Source organism: Sipha flava, unplaced genomic scaffold, assembly GCF_003268045.1.
Source record: "Sipha flava isolate LNK unplaced genomic scaffold, YSA_version1 317_pilon_pilon, whole genome shotgun sequence".
Classification (NCBI taxonomy): domain Eukaryota; kingdom Metazoa; phylum Arthropoda; class Insecta; order Hemiptera; family Aphididae; genus Sipha; species Sipha flava.
Window position 1 is genome coordinate 267,588 of NW_020272999.1, and position 15,457 is coordinate 283,044.

General features: G+C 25.7%; 1 protein-coding gene across 1 annotated transcript; it reads right to left on the reverse strand.

Moving 5' to 3' along the window:
* Positions 1-8,172: 8,172 nt before the first annotated feature.
* On the reverse strand, positions 8,173-14,137 carry LOC112686608. The gene is made up of 7 exons (XM_025558980.1): positions 13,789-14,137; positions 11,702-12,179; positions 11,395-11,620; positions 10,542-10,957; positions 10,277-10,465; positions 9,892-10,204; positions 8,173-8,647 (listed from the first exon to the last, which is right to left on the reverse strand). Exons 1-7 carry the CDS (start codon positions 13,799-13,801, stop codon positions 8,219-8,221), a joined length of 2,064 nt encoding a protein of 687 aa, XP_025414765.1. The 5' UTR covers positions 13,802-14,137; the 3' UTR covers positions 8,173-8,218.
* Between the last annotated feature and the right edge of the window lie 1,320 nt (positions 14,138-15,457).

Here is a 15,457-nt window from a genome sequence, read left to right on the forward strand (position 1 = left end):
ACATCGGATGATACAATATCCGTATTCACGGATAATTAGCTAAGAATTAAAAATCTATAACTTATTAATTTTAGGTGTTTTTTAAAAAACAGTACCGAGAAATCATTCATCGTAACATATTAATATTATCATATGCTATGATCACACTATAATCAATTGTTTTCATATGAAATAATAGTATTTTTTAAGATAAAGTTGCACCTACACTCCAATGTTTCCCTTCCAGCCATCTCGACCATGTATCTTTAAGCGCGACTGTTTAATACGTATTTAAATATAAAAAAAATGTTTAAACTGATCATAATTTGAATTGTGAGGAAAGATTAGGACGTCAAAAATGAATTAAATAAACCAAAATTAAATATTTATAGTAAACAGAGTTAAGTTAAAATTTGAAACTTGAATATTATGTAATATAAATAAATATCAATATTATTTAATATAAATTAAAATAGCACAACTATTAAATTAATTTAGTAGATGAAAAAATATAAATCTTAGATAACACATAACAAGGGCATGGTAGTTGTAGCACTAACAGTTTAATTTTTTAGTTTTTAAATATGCACTTAAATCTCTAAAATATGCGCGAAAAATAAAAAATTATGCATTTAACTTGAAAATGTATTAGAAAAAAAATTAAATGCAATTTCACAAATTTTTGGTGTCATAGACGTCTGGATGAATTATAAACTGCTAACAAAAATGTAAAATTAATAAAATATATTTGTAAAAGTATACTTTTGAATAAATTATTTTATATAAAATTGGAAACTACCCTGGATTATTAAAATGTTTGATCTAATGCAATGATACCATAAGGGAATAACAATGACTTCACTAACTACACTAACATCAAATTATCGCTTTATTTCCAATAAATCAAATATTTTTAAAAATATAACCAAGTAAATATCATTATTAATAACAAAGTGTGATTATTTCCTGTATTATATGAAAATATATCCAAAAATGTCATTATAAACCCTTAATTATCAAAATAGCAATAAAATCCGTAAATATGCAAAACATAGAAAAAATAAATTTTGTGTATAATATCCGAGTAATTTGAAACATATCTGTATCTTACTTCGGATGTTCTAGCATGAACCAAGAAAACTATGAATTTGCTAGAACTTCCGAGCCCTGCACATAACGTACCGTTATGGCTGTTAATTTATTAAATAATATTAGACGCCGTACATGTTACGGCATTCGATTTTGTTTTCTCTTACACTACTGTAAGTACTTTGTTCGACTGCTCCATTTAAGGCGTTTAACATTTTATTAATTAATAACGCGGACGAAACATAGTAATTGCATTGATTAAATATACATATATGGTTATTATATTATATATTATATTATTATTTATATATGTATATTTAATCAATGGTAGTTGCGCCGTTGAAGTAGCCATCTTGATGGCTGTACACATGGGTGTAGTATGCATAGATAGGCCTATTGAGGCTGTAGCCCCTTCATATTATTTAATATTAATAATTTCTAATTTTAAATGTTTTTATAATTTTTCCCAAAATTCATCAAGCTTTAAATATTAGCAGTCTATTGTGTATTGACAATTATTGTACTAACATACATAAAACTACTTATTTATATCATAAATATGTTTATTTATAGATCAACGTTGTATTAATTTTTTGGATTTACCCTGTGCGATCGTTGGGGCCATGCATTGTCGCGTCGTCCGATGATAATATTATAACGATAACGGATAATAATATGTATAAAATACATACACAATAATTATTTATTTATCGGTATTTTTCTCGAAATTGGTGTCTGTGTTTGTTGATAACTCGTGTACTACTAATCACACACACGTTAGTCTTATATTTTACTATAAAGCATATTATTTAATAAATTTTCAACTAATTTTATATCTTTGTTTCTTTTTTTAACGTTTTTTTTATTTTTAAAAAAAAAAAATGTTCAGTGTAATTAATATAAAGAAAAAGCCTGAAAAGAAAACATTACCACCAACTAGAAACAACGAAGACATTGCAGTGGATGTCCAATAAATAGTCAAATTAAAATTAATAATTTGTCAGTACCTGATGATCTTAACAATATTCAACCCGAGCATTCTGAAATTGCATTAAATGATTCATTTCTGCTATACTTAGGGAACTTGGAAACAGGATCAACTCAAATACCTAACTAAACGTAAGTACTAGAGATGGGCAAAAAACATAGATGTTTTTAAAACATCAAGGTTTATTTTCGATACATCGATGTTTAGTCTTTGATATATCGAATAAAACATCGATGTTTTGAAATTTTTTATATTGGTTTTTCCTTAAAATTATTTGTATTACAATTTTGCCTCGTGCCATAAGTTGTCAGTTGTCACAAATGTTTGTATGTTTATTCGGTGCATTTTTTAAACGTGTTTAAACACAAATGTCGTCCAGAGACAATATTTTGTCGCTTAGTTGATAATGTTTTGAAAAATTGAGAAAAACATAATTAACTGTTGAAAGAAGATATTCCTATAAGAGACACCTATAAATTGTTTTTTCTAGGAAATGTTCTCTTTCGCTTTAATTCAAACTAAAAAAAAAGGAGATTTTGGAATACATTTTTCTAGTCCTATAATATAATAACCCCACAGATAATAATACCAAACTACGCCCATGGCTGTACAGTATACTACTTATTATAAAATTACATTTATATTTTTATCGGCTCGTAGCTATTCACAGCTGATCAATGGTTACGTGATAGTGTTACAGCAGTTCTTTTCATACGCGCGTTTTCTTCAGAGTTGGCGATTATTTCGTATGATGGACAACAGAAGGTAGGATACATAGGTGTTCGCGACCGATGGAAATCGACCGGATTCGATGCTCTGACTGTACAACAAAAATATGAAACATATTCGAAGACGTAATTCTACCTACTAAACTATAATAAATGAAACGAAAACAAAACGTTTAGAACTCGCGAAAAATATGCGAAACGTATAATAGACTTAAGGTTTCTTAATACTGAGTGTAAATAGCAACGACCATCTAGTAGTATGGGTGAACGGGGGAATACAGGTCGCCTGAGCAAGACATTTAATTCCCTTGAAATGAATAATCGAACCTTTATCGTTACATCGAGAATCGGAGCATTAACTTGTTGGCCACACTGTAAATAAAGTTCAAATTCCATAGAATATTTTCCGAAGAAAAGTTTTTTAAAACCTTGAAAATTACCAGTTACCCATAGGCGGTACTACGGGAGGGACAAGGTATACGAGTTCTTACTCTCTCTCTACATTTCAAATATTGGTTGGTCACCCCTCATAGTACATGCTTTTTTAGAATCTGCATGGTTGTAAGTAATAATATTATTATCTTCAACCGTGGGAGCCATTCATGTAGATATGCTAATAAGATTTTTTGTGTCAACATTTTCAATATTATTACTTTATTATTATCTGTATCACAAACGTTTTGTATGATTTTATACTTTGATTTGAAGTGTGTATTTTATTTAGTATTGTTGAGTTATTTGGATAATATTAATTATAATAAAAATTATAAATACAAACCAAAGTAAAAAAATAAAAACTTCATACTACTTTTTCATACTCTTTTTCATGCTCTACGAGGTGTGCCGGGTGTGCCTTGGCACACCCTAATGTGAATAATGCGAATAAAAAAATTGAATAATTACAATTGAGAATATATGTGCATACACATTAATTAAATTTTAGTTTTTTGTAAGTAATATTGCAAGTGTTCAGAATAAGTCTGAAATAATAATAACGTGTATATTTTACCAATCGTTATCTTACATCATTAACGAAGCCTTTATTTTTAGAATTTAAATCATAACGTGTTTATAGCCTCCCCTTTATGTTTTGAAAAAATAACCAAAAAATGACAGGGCTCACTCAAATGTATCACTCTAGGTCCGCCTATGAGAACCATCACAGGTAAATTATTGTAAGTTATTATTTTAAAATTTTATAAGATAAAATAATATAAATGTAGGTATTTGTAAGTGTATTATTCATTTTACAAAATAATCTTATTTGAAGTATGTTAAAATAGTTATCAATAAAATACTTTTTTTATAGTGATGCTAGTCTAAAGATTTAGACAAAATAGTGTTAATATTTTACTTAAAGTATTTCCTGCCCCCTCTGCCTGGAGGGTCTAGTACCGCCTATGGGTATACCTCCTATGTCAGGACCATACCAGTAATTTCAAAACTCCGTATAAAAAAATGTAGGTGTAATTCAGCAATTTTTTGAAAGTTTACAGCGATTTCAGTAGCATGAATTATCTTTTTAAACTTTATTATAGCCGTGTAGTCATAATTATGTACTTTGTATATATTTTAGACATAATAGTGTGATTTTACAAAAAAAAAAAAACTAATAGATTTTGCTTATTCTATGTACAATGTTTTTAATTGTATGACTAGCAACTTGATACTTTAATTTTCAATTCCTTTAATTGAAAGTAAATGTTTAATTAATATTTAATAAAATATTAAAAATTTGTATTAAAAAATAACAATATATAAGTTTTTACTAAATTAATTTTTCAGTCTTCATAATATTTAACAGTATTCAACTCTCTTAAAAATTTAAATAAAAAAATATGCTGCACAAAACCAAATATATTTTGGGTAGGTACTACTTTTTCTAGTCTATAATATTAAAACTTCAATTTTAAACATAACATGTCTTCTTCAAGTTTTAACATAATAAACATATTGATTAAAAAAAAATATTAATTATCAAGTATCAATTATAGATTGATTATTTCTTAAACATTTCTATTTTTCTTATGACCCTTAGGTCCACAACTTTCACAGGTTTATTTAACTAGTCACAGCTCTACTACATTCTGAATGCGCCCAAGAACCACATCTAGTGCACCTGTACCAAAAGTTCATCTATGTATTTAATGTCTAAATATTAAAAATACATAAAATTGGGTAATATTGGTCAGTATTATTATACGACCGGCATTACCCCGTAACTTTTCACCGGTACTACCCCTTCGTGTATACATTTTCAAAATTAACTATGATTTTGCTACTTATATATATATATGTCGCATCCATATCGCATTATTGTACGTTTTATGAAATGGACAATGTTTGCATCCATTTCGCGAAATGGAACCGTGGTTTCTCCATTTCACGTAATTACACAATATGGATAATATTTCGTGAAATGGATACCTAAACCATTATCGACAGAACTTGTTCCGTCATTTGGATGTCCATATAGCAAAAATTAAAAAAAAATGTAATATCTAAATATTATATTTATTCCTAAAAATTAAATTAAATTATTATTTTTAAGTAAATTTTTTACAAATATTATAATATTATAATACTTTAATACAAACTATTATTTATTTAGACAAGCTTGTGAGTTATGGCAATGAGAATTACATTTTAAATTACCTTTAAAATAATCACATTTTTTAGTTTGACATTTGCCTTTACAATAACAGCTAAAAATACCTTGACTTCCAGTTAAAGAAGATACAATTTATCTTAAAGACAAAATTTCTTTTGTCTTATTCACTTGCTCGATGTCAGTGAAATTAGATGTGGCTGGTTGTATATTTCAAGAAACATACCAATCTTTTAGTATGCCGTGTTCAATTCCTAAACGGTTAAGTTTATTTTTTCTGGTCGGTCACTACGCCAATAACGTTAGCTAGGTCTACAGGACCTCTATCCACCTTTGGAACCGGGATTACTACACAGTCTCCAACTTTAAATATTGGTATTTTGATCTTACTATCCCATTGCATAATGAAATAATAAATTATTTTAAGTAAATATGATAATCAAAATTATTTTATTTGTAACATTTTTTCGGCTTGCTTTTCTATTCCTATAGCTCCCAAATGACGTGCTTCCTTAATTTTTATATTCTCCTCACATAAATTACATAAAATTGTTTCGCCGGAGTCCGTTTCTATACAATATATTTGTAAAACATTTACTTAAAAATAATAATTTAATTTAATTTTTAGGAATAAATATAGTATGAGTATATAGAAATAAGAGTTTTTTTTTTTTTAATTTTTGCTATATGGACATCCAAATGACGGAACAAGTACCGTCGATGACGGTAAACATTAGTTTGTATTAAAGTACCTATTTGTAAAACATTTTCTTAAAAATAATTGTAATATATGATAATCAGGGCTATAGCATTTGCTCATTTTTATGGATTGACTTAAAATGTAGCAGAGTGCTATAGAAGTGTATGACAAGTTATAACACGTACATTTATGAAATTTGAGTGCTGCTTTTTCGCTTTTTTCGGAAATTTTTAAAAAAAAATGCTTATTTCCAGTTTTTCTGATTATTTTTGCTTATTTGACCAGTTTTTTTACATTTTTATAGTTTTCTTCTACAAAGTCGTTTTTGATGGAATTAAAAACAAAAATAATTCTTATCTTATCTACGATGTCACGTAGTTCATCGTCATCCGAGGCATCGTTGTAGGGTTAAAAAGATATTCCAACGCTGAAAATATAACTGAGTGTCAAACGTCAGAATGATCAAAAACAGAAAAAACAATTTACATTTTATTTTTCAGAAAAATCCCTTAGAAAATCCATAAAATCTTTAAAATCTTGAAAGTGAAGATTTATTTTTATTTTGTTTGATTTTTTAGTTAGAATTTTATAGGTTTTTTTTTTTTGCTTGATTTTATATTTTTAAATACTTATTTTAGTGCTTATAATGATGTTTTTAAGCGCTTTTTTAAGTGCTTATTTTAATGATTTTAAGTGCTATAAGTCCCGAACTCTGATGATAATAATATAATATATAGAAATTAAAGTTTTTTTTTAATTTTTGCTATTTGGACATCAAAATGATGGAATAATATAAATTGAATATAATTTTTTTTTTTTATTTTATTATATAAGATTATAATAAGTTCAGTAATTCCTTTTTTTTTTTTTATCCTTACTAAATATTATAATTATAATTATTCATTATTAGTTATAACTAATAAATAAAATTAATTAATTTACGTATACATTTTTTGTTTGGGGGTGTAGTTTAGGGGGGGGGGGGCAACAACATTTTCAAGGGCGAAAATATTTCAAATAGCCAGAAGCGCTGATGAACTTTGCTACGGCTCTGATGTTGACCATTATATTATTGTTTCTATAGGTCAAAGTGATATAAAAAAAAAAATGGTCTACTTACTTAGCCATGCAATCGGAATCTTTTAAAAAACATTAAGTGTCAAAGAACTTTAGTTACAACAATAAATTATGCGTTTCGTTTTTTATTTTATTTTCCTAAACATTGATCATTATTATTTATTTTTAACAAATTATAGAAGTTAGATTATAATTTATAGTTAAATAAACCAAGTTAGCACTTGGGTATCAGTTCAAATCAATTATAAAGTGCAATAGAATTTTATGATGTCAAATATCTATTTCTTGTATGATGTAATTATTTTACTATTTTTCAGTTTAAGGTCAATCCATTACGATCAATACATATATAAAATATTAATATACTTAGATTATTATACATAATTTATATAATAAAATAAATAATTTGAATATAAAAGTATATAGCATATTTTACATTAGAATTAAATAAAAAAAAATTACAATATAAAATCCAATAGGAATTAAAACAATTTTTGTTTTTAAAGAAAAAAAAATGTCTTCAAAAAATTATTATTACTTATTACAATAAATGTTATAAAAAAAGACAATGTATAAAGTCTTCAATAATAAATCACATTAAAGTAAAATTAATAGAGAATACAAGTAATTTGTCATTGATACTTTTGGTTTAGTAGTTTTTACTCAAAAATATTCATAAACAATAAAATATAATACAATACATAATTTCATTAATATTAATTGATTTAATGTTCTATAAGATGCAATATATTGTTTTGATTAAGAGTATAACTTGAGATTAATGCTTATTTCAATCGTACAATTTGTTTTTGATTATAACAAACATTTAAATTTAGAGTAGGTACCTATAATACTTTTTTTTTTTATTATTAAATTAATCAAAATGTTATTATATTGAAAAATAAATAAATAAAAAATAACTATATAATATAATAATATGATCATTCTATTTATTGAGTTTTACAGCTCAATTCAACTTTTAAAATACATTTACAGACATTTAAATAATTTGGAAAACATTAAATAAAATTTATAATCAATTACAATATTTACATTATCCTACACTTACAACAATTATCTGTTTCATTATCATCACTAATAATTAAATTTCTCTCATTATCAGAATTATTTTCATTAATATTAGAATTGATACTATTACCATTTTGATGACTTCTTTTATTTCTTGATCTACTTCTTTTTCTTGACTTCCTTATTTCATTTAAATGTTGAGGATTATTTTTAATTTCAAATTGTTCAATTTTGTATCCATACTCGCCCATTATATTTATTCGAAAATATCTATCTACATTATCTTTTGATGATGTATCTTGATAATTTATTAGTATTGTATTTAATACATTGTAATAATATGGCTTATCATCAAGAATATCATCTTCCAATGCTATTTTTATTTCATTATTAATTAACTTAGCAAGATTAAACCTCTGGGGTTTATATGTAAATGATGAATAATGACTCTAAAAAGTAATTCACCAAATTAATTATTAATTATAAAATCAAGAAAAAATAATGTTAACTTATAATTTGATGGAGTGTTTAATATCATTTAGAAAATGTTTCACATATTACACTACAGGATGTAAAACAAAAACCTCTCTAGGTGTTTGGCTATTTAGTTATTCTGATAAACACATACTGACAAGTTCAAAGAGAATAAGAAATTAATTGTTATTTATAAATTAACGTCAAGAAATATTTGATTAATATAATTTATTTTTAATACACTTTTGCTGAAGAGTGAGTTTTATTCATATTCATTTTAAACAGGGGATTTCAATAGAAACTCATACTTCAGTCCCAGATTAAGAACTCAGTTCATTTTAATTTAACATATATTGAATAAAGATAATTTTTTTTTTTAATATGTGGATGAGCTCTTTCGGTTTGTACTATTAATACTAGTACACTAAAAAAGATGCCTAAATTAAGTACATTATTCATGGCTATGAGCTACTTTTTGATTTCAAGGAATTTTACTGTGCTTGAATCGATTATGTAATGTATAATATAATAATAATAAAAAAAATATTTTTTTTATTAATTTATTTCATATTATAAGGCAGTGGTTCCTAACCTTTTTTTATATCTGTGTACTGCTAGTATAACTAACAAATAAAATAACATTATTTTACATATATAAAGCTTTTTTTATAAATAATTTTACTAATTTAAATTACACAAATAAATAAGTATTTAATGCACAAAAATAACATAAAATATTAATAGTTATTATTAATTATAATGAATATAAACGAATAATTTAATGGGGCAGTTTATGTTGTGTTGAATAAATCAGGATTTTAACTGAGCTTTAAGTCTTAAGCTGTTTTCTACTTCCATTTTGTTTCTATGCTGTAGATATTTATGAAATTAGCTAATATCAAATAAGCCAAACAATAATAATTAAAATATAATTATTTCTAGAAAAAAAAATTTTCCACATACCAAAGGTTGGGAACCGCTGCTATAAGATATCTAGTAATGACTGTGTATGAAATAATAAAATAAAATAATACCCATTTATTTGAAAATCAAATTACATAGTATTGATAATAATTAATGTTGTAATTAATAATTGTATTTGTAAGTTAAAATATTTTATGTCAGGTAGGTGTATGTTAGAGGATGTAATGGTAACCTTGGGATAAATAATTTTAACACTTCCAAAATTTAGATTGAAAATCTCCAAATGATTTCTTACCAATATTAAATCCTCGGATGCAAATTCATTTTGTACAGCTTCAACAAGTAACTTAAAATACTTAACGCCATCTTCTAAATTATTATGGAATAAAACTACATATGAACAAATTTGAGCCAGAATTTTCCACTGCATAAGATTATTATCATTATTTTTTAATAAACTCAATAAATATGGTACAGGATCTTCGTTTCTATTATGTTTCTCTACAGCTACCTTCAAGTTTTCTACAAAATTTACTTGTTTATTGATATTTGATGATTGATCTAGAGTTGATTGGCCTTCAATTTTGGAAAAGTAGCTACAATTGATCTAAATAAAAAACAATATTAATAATAAAAAACTCTAATCATAACTATAAACAAGAGGCTTATATAAATTACCTTTTTTTTTGTTAATAATAATAACTCGGATAATAGCTTTAAATACAGTTAAATCATTTGGTGCCATTTGTAATCCTTTTAATAATAATTGCATTCCATAATTTATAACATCCATATTTGGAAGACTAATCAAGATTCTACCACAGTTTACAACAACTAGAGGATCATTCGGCTCTATGTCAACCAGTGTTCTACATTTTAAAAAGTACACAATAATAATTCAATAAATATTTTATTTATAAAAAATAATAACTTAATTTAACACACTTGATCATAGTAATAATTTTATTGCAATCATTTTCATGTATAGAGGAAGTAGTCTCTCTAGAATGAAAATTGTATAGAACATCATCTTTTAATAATATCATTTCATGATACTTAATATATATATTTTGAGTAACAGACAATTTGATTGCCTGTTGAATTGCTTTTTTTTCGTTTTTTCTTGACCATGATTTTGTAGTAAGTTCTAACCGTCTTCGAGCTGTTAACACTAATGAATAAATATAAAACCAATAAGAACATGTTGGATCTAAATCGCGAGCTATTTTTGCACATTTATTAGCTTCCATCAAATACAATGCATCATCACTGTACTCGAGTAATACTGCAGCCTTTATGGCAAGTATAGCAGCTTTTGATTTGTGATTCATAACTGAATATTTCATATGTATATCCATAAACTAAAAAAATAAAACTCTATTTAAATTATGTAATAATTAATACATAATGAACATTGAGTAGACAGTTCCTATACTTAACAATATAAATTTGACTATGTTGATTATTTATCTTTTAAACTAGTATAAATAAGAAAAATATTATTAAATAAATTATCAGTCATAAGTTTAATTCAAAATCAAATAGTTATTGTTAATGGGTATTTATAAGAAATTAGTGACTTGGTAAAATAAGGTCACTAAATACATAGGTACTTATCATCTAATATAAATTAAATTAAACCCAAAAATTAAATTTTAAAACTTAAACAATTTTCAATTTTTTTATTTATATATTATAACTTATGTTTATATGCTTCCAACAGCATATTATTTTTTGGTCATTCCTATAGATTCTAATTTTTTAATAATTTATATTGCAATGTAATTTTTGAACTCACCCATTGAATATGATTATTCATATTTTTTTTCAGTGTTTTCATCTTCATGTGAACAAATGTAGATAATAAAATATTCTTTAATCCATCACGTATAGATAAATAAAATTCATTAGCACTATTATCTAACTCTTCCAGCCATTTACCAATTAATAATATTAAAATTTTTGCTGTTTTTTCTTTTTCTCTGAGAAATAACTCGTAGGCAATAATTATATTTGAAATATATCTAAAAATAACCAACATAATATTTAATTTATTAATATAAAAACCATATTAAAAGTAATTTAAAAATGTATCAATAAAATACCTTTCAAATGTAAAAACCGGTGTAGAAATATCTAAATTGAAATCACCATATTTCTTATTAATATGAGAAATTAAGTCTTTTTTAGACATTGGTAGGTCCCATGTAAATAAACAATCCATAGAATTAATTTTATTTAAAATTGTTTTCTTAAGTAAATTATATTTTTTTACATTAATTTGCTCATCGCTATAAAGAGATCCAGAAATATAGTTTAACTTATCCTCTGTACTTTGGTCAATTAACTCATTCAAATGTTTATCTAAAACAATAAACAGTTTGAAAAAATTTTCAAACGTTTTTGAAGGTTTTGTATCATTTTCTGTGGACTCATTGACTTGATCACACTGAGACAAAAATATTTCTATACTTCGACTAGTAATTTTCATTGTTTTTAATAATACTCGATCATTAAACTTGTTTTCAGAGTCAAGTTTCAAAGCTAACCCATTATATAAAGCAGTAAACATTTTTACTGTACCTATTTAACATAAAAAAAAAACCAATTACAAATTAGAAAATAAATATTTTTAATGTGATCTTCAAGTTCCCAATTATTTATACAACATAAAAATAATAATTTAAAAATAAATGTATCAATTTTTATTCTTCAACATTTTGCTTGCGAAACCTAATTCAATAAGGTATGAATGTTAAAAAGTTGTCATTGTTAAACATGGGTGGAAATAAGTACTAAAAATGATTAATAATTAAATATTAAAAAAAATTGTTATTATAAGTAACGGATAAATTCAACATAATCCGTTTATAGCTGTTGTCATAAAATAAGAAATTGTGTACAGCATCTTAATAATTAATAGTATGACATGTTCTCAAAATTAATTTGATTAACATTTGATAAACATTGAGCTGTAATCAGTAACCACGAATAATATGAATACAAATTAATAATTCAAACTGTATACAGTCATAAACGTTTTATATGCAACAAAAAATATTTTCAAGTGTCAATTCTTACTAGTTGCACATCTCAACACAGATCTCACCCACTATTACATGTTTTTATCGAAGCTAACCTTAAACATAAAATATCATAAGTAGGGCCCGGATTTCAATGCAAAGTGCATATTTTTTTGGTTGATCATACACAATGCTTTCTAAGAAGATTATTCGTTTTATGTAACGAGGGTTTCAAAACTACAAATTTTATTTTGCATTTTTTTTTCATATTTTGACGTTTTTTTATTTTTAGAGCATTTTTAGTATTATTGGTTCATTTTATTGGTTTTGTTCAATATACTAAACAAATTTAGCCTATTCAAAATAAAATCAAAAGAAAAATTATTTTCTTGATATTTAAGTAGGTTTATCAGGTTTTATACACATTGTCAATCTTTATTTTTTGATTCATTTTTATCTTATCTTAATTTATTAATGACTATGGAACGTCACCAGTATTAGGTCAAATAACAAATCAACTTTAGTTCGTATTACCTCGAAGACTTTGCTTTTATTACGAGTGAATGTGATTTTAATGTATTAAATAGTGTGTTAAATAATGCCCAAAACAAAAAAAAAAAATGTTTCATTTTTAAGGACATTTTTGGCTATTTTTTAGAGCATATTTGTATGGTTTAAAGTGCATTTAAATCCGAGCCCTAATAATAAGTAATAACAGTAAAAAAAATTATGAGCTGCAAGAACTGAAACGAAAAAAAAAAATTGATTATAATTTGTTTGTACTAAACGTAGTTTAACGTTTCAATTAGCGTTTAACTATTTAGTTTTATTATATTTTTTTTAATGTTAAAAATACGTAAAGTTATTTGAAAAAATGTTATCAAGTACTTATACATTTTTAATCTTATTAATATTATTCATCGTACGGTTACTATTCGTAAATACGATTTATATGATAACCATACGAGTATAATACCGACTAGGGAAGTGCCGTCAGTACCTATATATATTTTATGTACATTATGAGAATGACGGTGTTTAATAATTATTAAATATTCAAGAAAATTGTAATGTACATAGTTCGGTATTACGTCTAGCGAAAAAGCAGTAGAAACGCAGACGTTTCTAAAAAAAAAAAACATTCGGAAAATATTATAGAGCATACATACGCGAAATTATCATGCGCGGACGGCAATAACAGGACCACGCGCACTCTCACCGATCGTGTACTCAAGTGAAACACAACAGAACCGGCACTTGAGACCGATGGACTTCAACTGATAATCATAACCGCGTGCACAATGTCCACAACATATGAGTTACACGCAGTAGTACCACTAATAATGAATGTATGACGCTATTTACCTTATTACCTCGTTGCCAGATTCACCGAATTGTAAATTGTACGTTAATGATACTTAACACACGACAATATTCCTAACCAATCGACGTTTCGTATTAAAGCCGAAGACTCGAAAAACGCATGCACGGAATTATAACATCGGCGTTTCTGACCGCTTTGGCGGAAGGGATGTATTACGTACTCGCTCTTTTTATACAAAACATAATTCCTTAGAAAAAAGGTTACGTCACAACTACAACAATACCTATTATTGTATCGGACGATTGGGCGATTTGGCCAAACAATCGTTTTTTTTATTTATGTCATATATAGGTAGGGTTACCATAATATTTTTAGACCAAATCCGGACATCAATTTCGTTTCACGAGGAGAGGGGGGGGGTATAAAAATTGAAAATAAACAATATTGTTATTTCATTAATACAATTTTACTTAGATCTATGAATAAAATGTCTACATAAGAGTTATTAGGTTAAATATGTTAAAATAATACAAATATGATATATATAAAAAAAAATAAATTACATATTGTACATTTATACAGAGTGAACACAAAAATCTGTCACCTGATATAACATTTTGTATCAATATAACCCAGCGTTTCTCAACCAGGGGGTCGCGAACACCTTGACTCGGGGTCGCGCAGGTCAAAAATAATAAAATGCTGATTTACAAAATGCACCTTTTTATTTAAATATTTAAGATTTTTTAAATAATTTTAAATAAATAATTAGTGTGATCTTTGAATTTGTTTTGCATTTAAAAGTTGCTTAATTTGTGGTTCAACATCTGAAACACAAAAGTAAGTTATTTTCTAGTGATAACAAACGATTTCTGTACTTTGTTTTTATTGCCACCATGGATGAGAATCCTTTTTCGCATAAATAAGAAGTAGCGAACAGAATCAAAATTTTCAATGCCTCTATTACCAAACTTCCATATTCATTTTTCCGGGCAATCCAAATCTTATTTAAATCTTGAAATTCAAATTGTAGCTGTAATTTCTTATCAGTTGGTTGTGAGTCTCAACTGGTAATTTGGCAACTGCAACAATATTTTCATCAAATGGATTAAGAACCCATCTATTTGAGAAGTCATTGTCGTTACACGAGAAATATTCGAGTAATTGAATTTTCAATTCTCTTAAATGTGTTTTCATAGTATCAAAAACATGATCAAGAATAGGACTTTTTAAGTTTACATTTTTTTCAATGTAATTTGATGTTAAATCAAATGCATCAAAATTTCGTTTTTCGAGACGAATGATCCAAATTCCAAGTTTTTTGATAAAAACATTAACTTTATCTGACATTATTAGAATGTTCTTTTCACGGCCTTGTAAGCTTATATTCAAGTCATTCAAATGTGAAAATATATCACTCAAATAAGCCAAAAATAGTAATGTCTCATTATCTTGGAAAAAAGTTAAAAATGTGTTATTTCGATCTTTAAAAAATATTATTAATATTATTATTA

Excerpts from the sequence above, each read along its gene's own strand:
- LOC112686608 (XM_025558980.1), bottom strand. Across the intron at positions 10,205-10,276 it reads ATTATTATTAACAAAAAAAA|GATCAATTGTAGCTACTTTT; the intron begins AGGTAATTTATA and ends GTTTTTTATTTA. Across the intron at positions 8,648-9,891 it reads CATCCGAGGATTTAATATTG|AGTCATTATTCATCATTTAC; the intron begins GTAAGAAATCAT and ends ATTACTTTTTAG.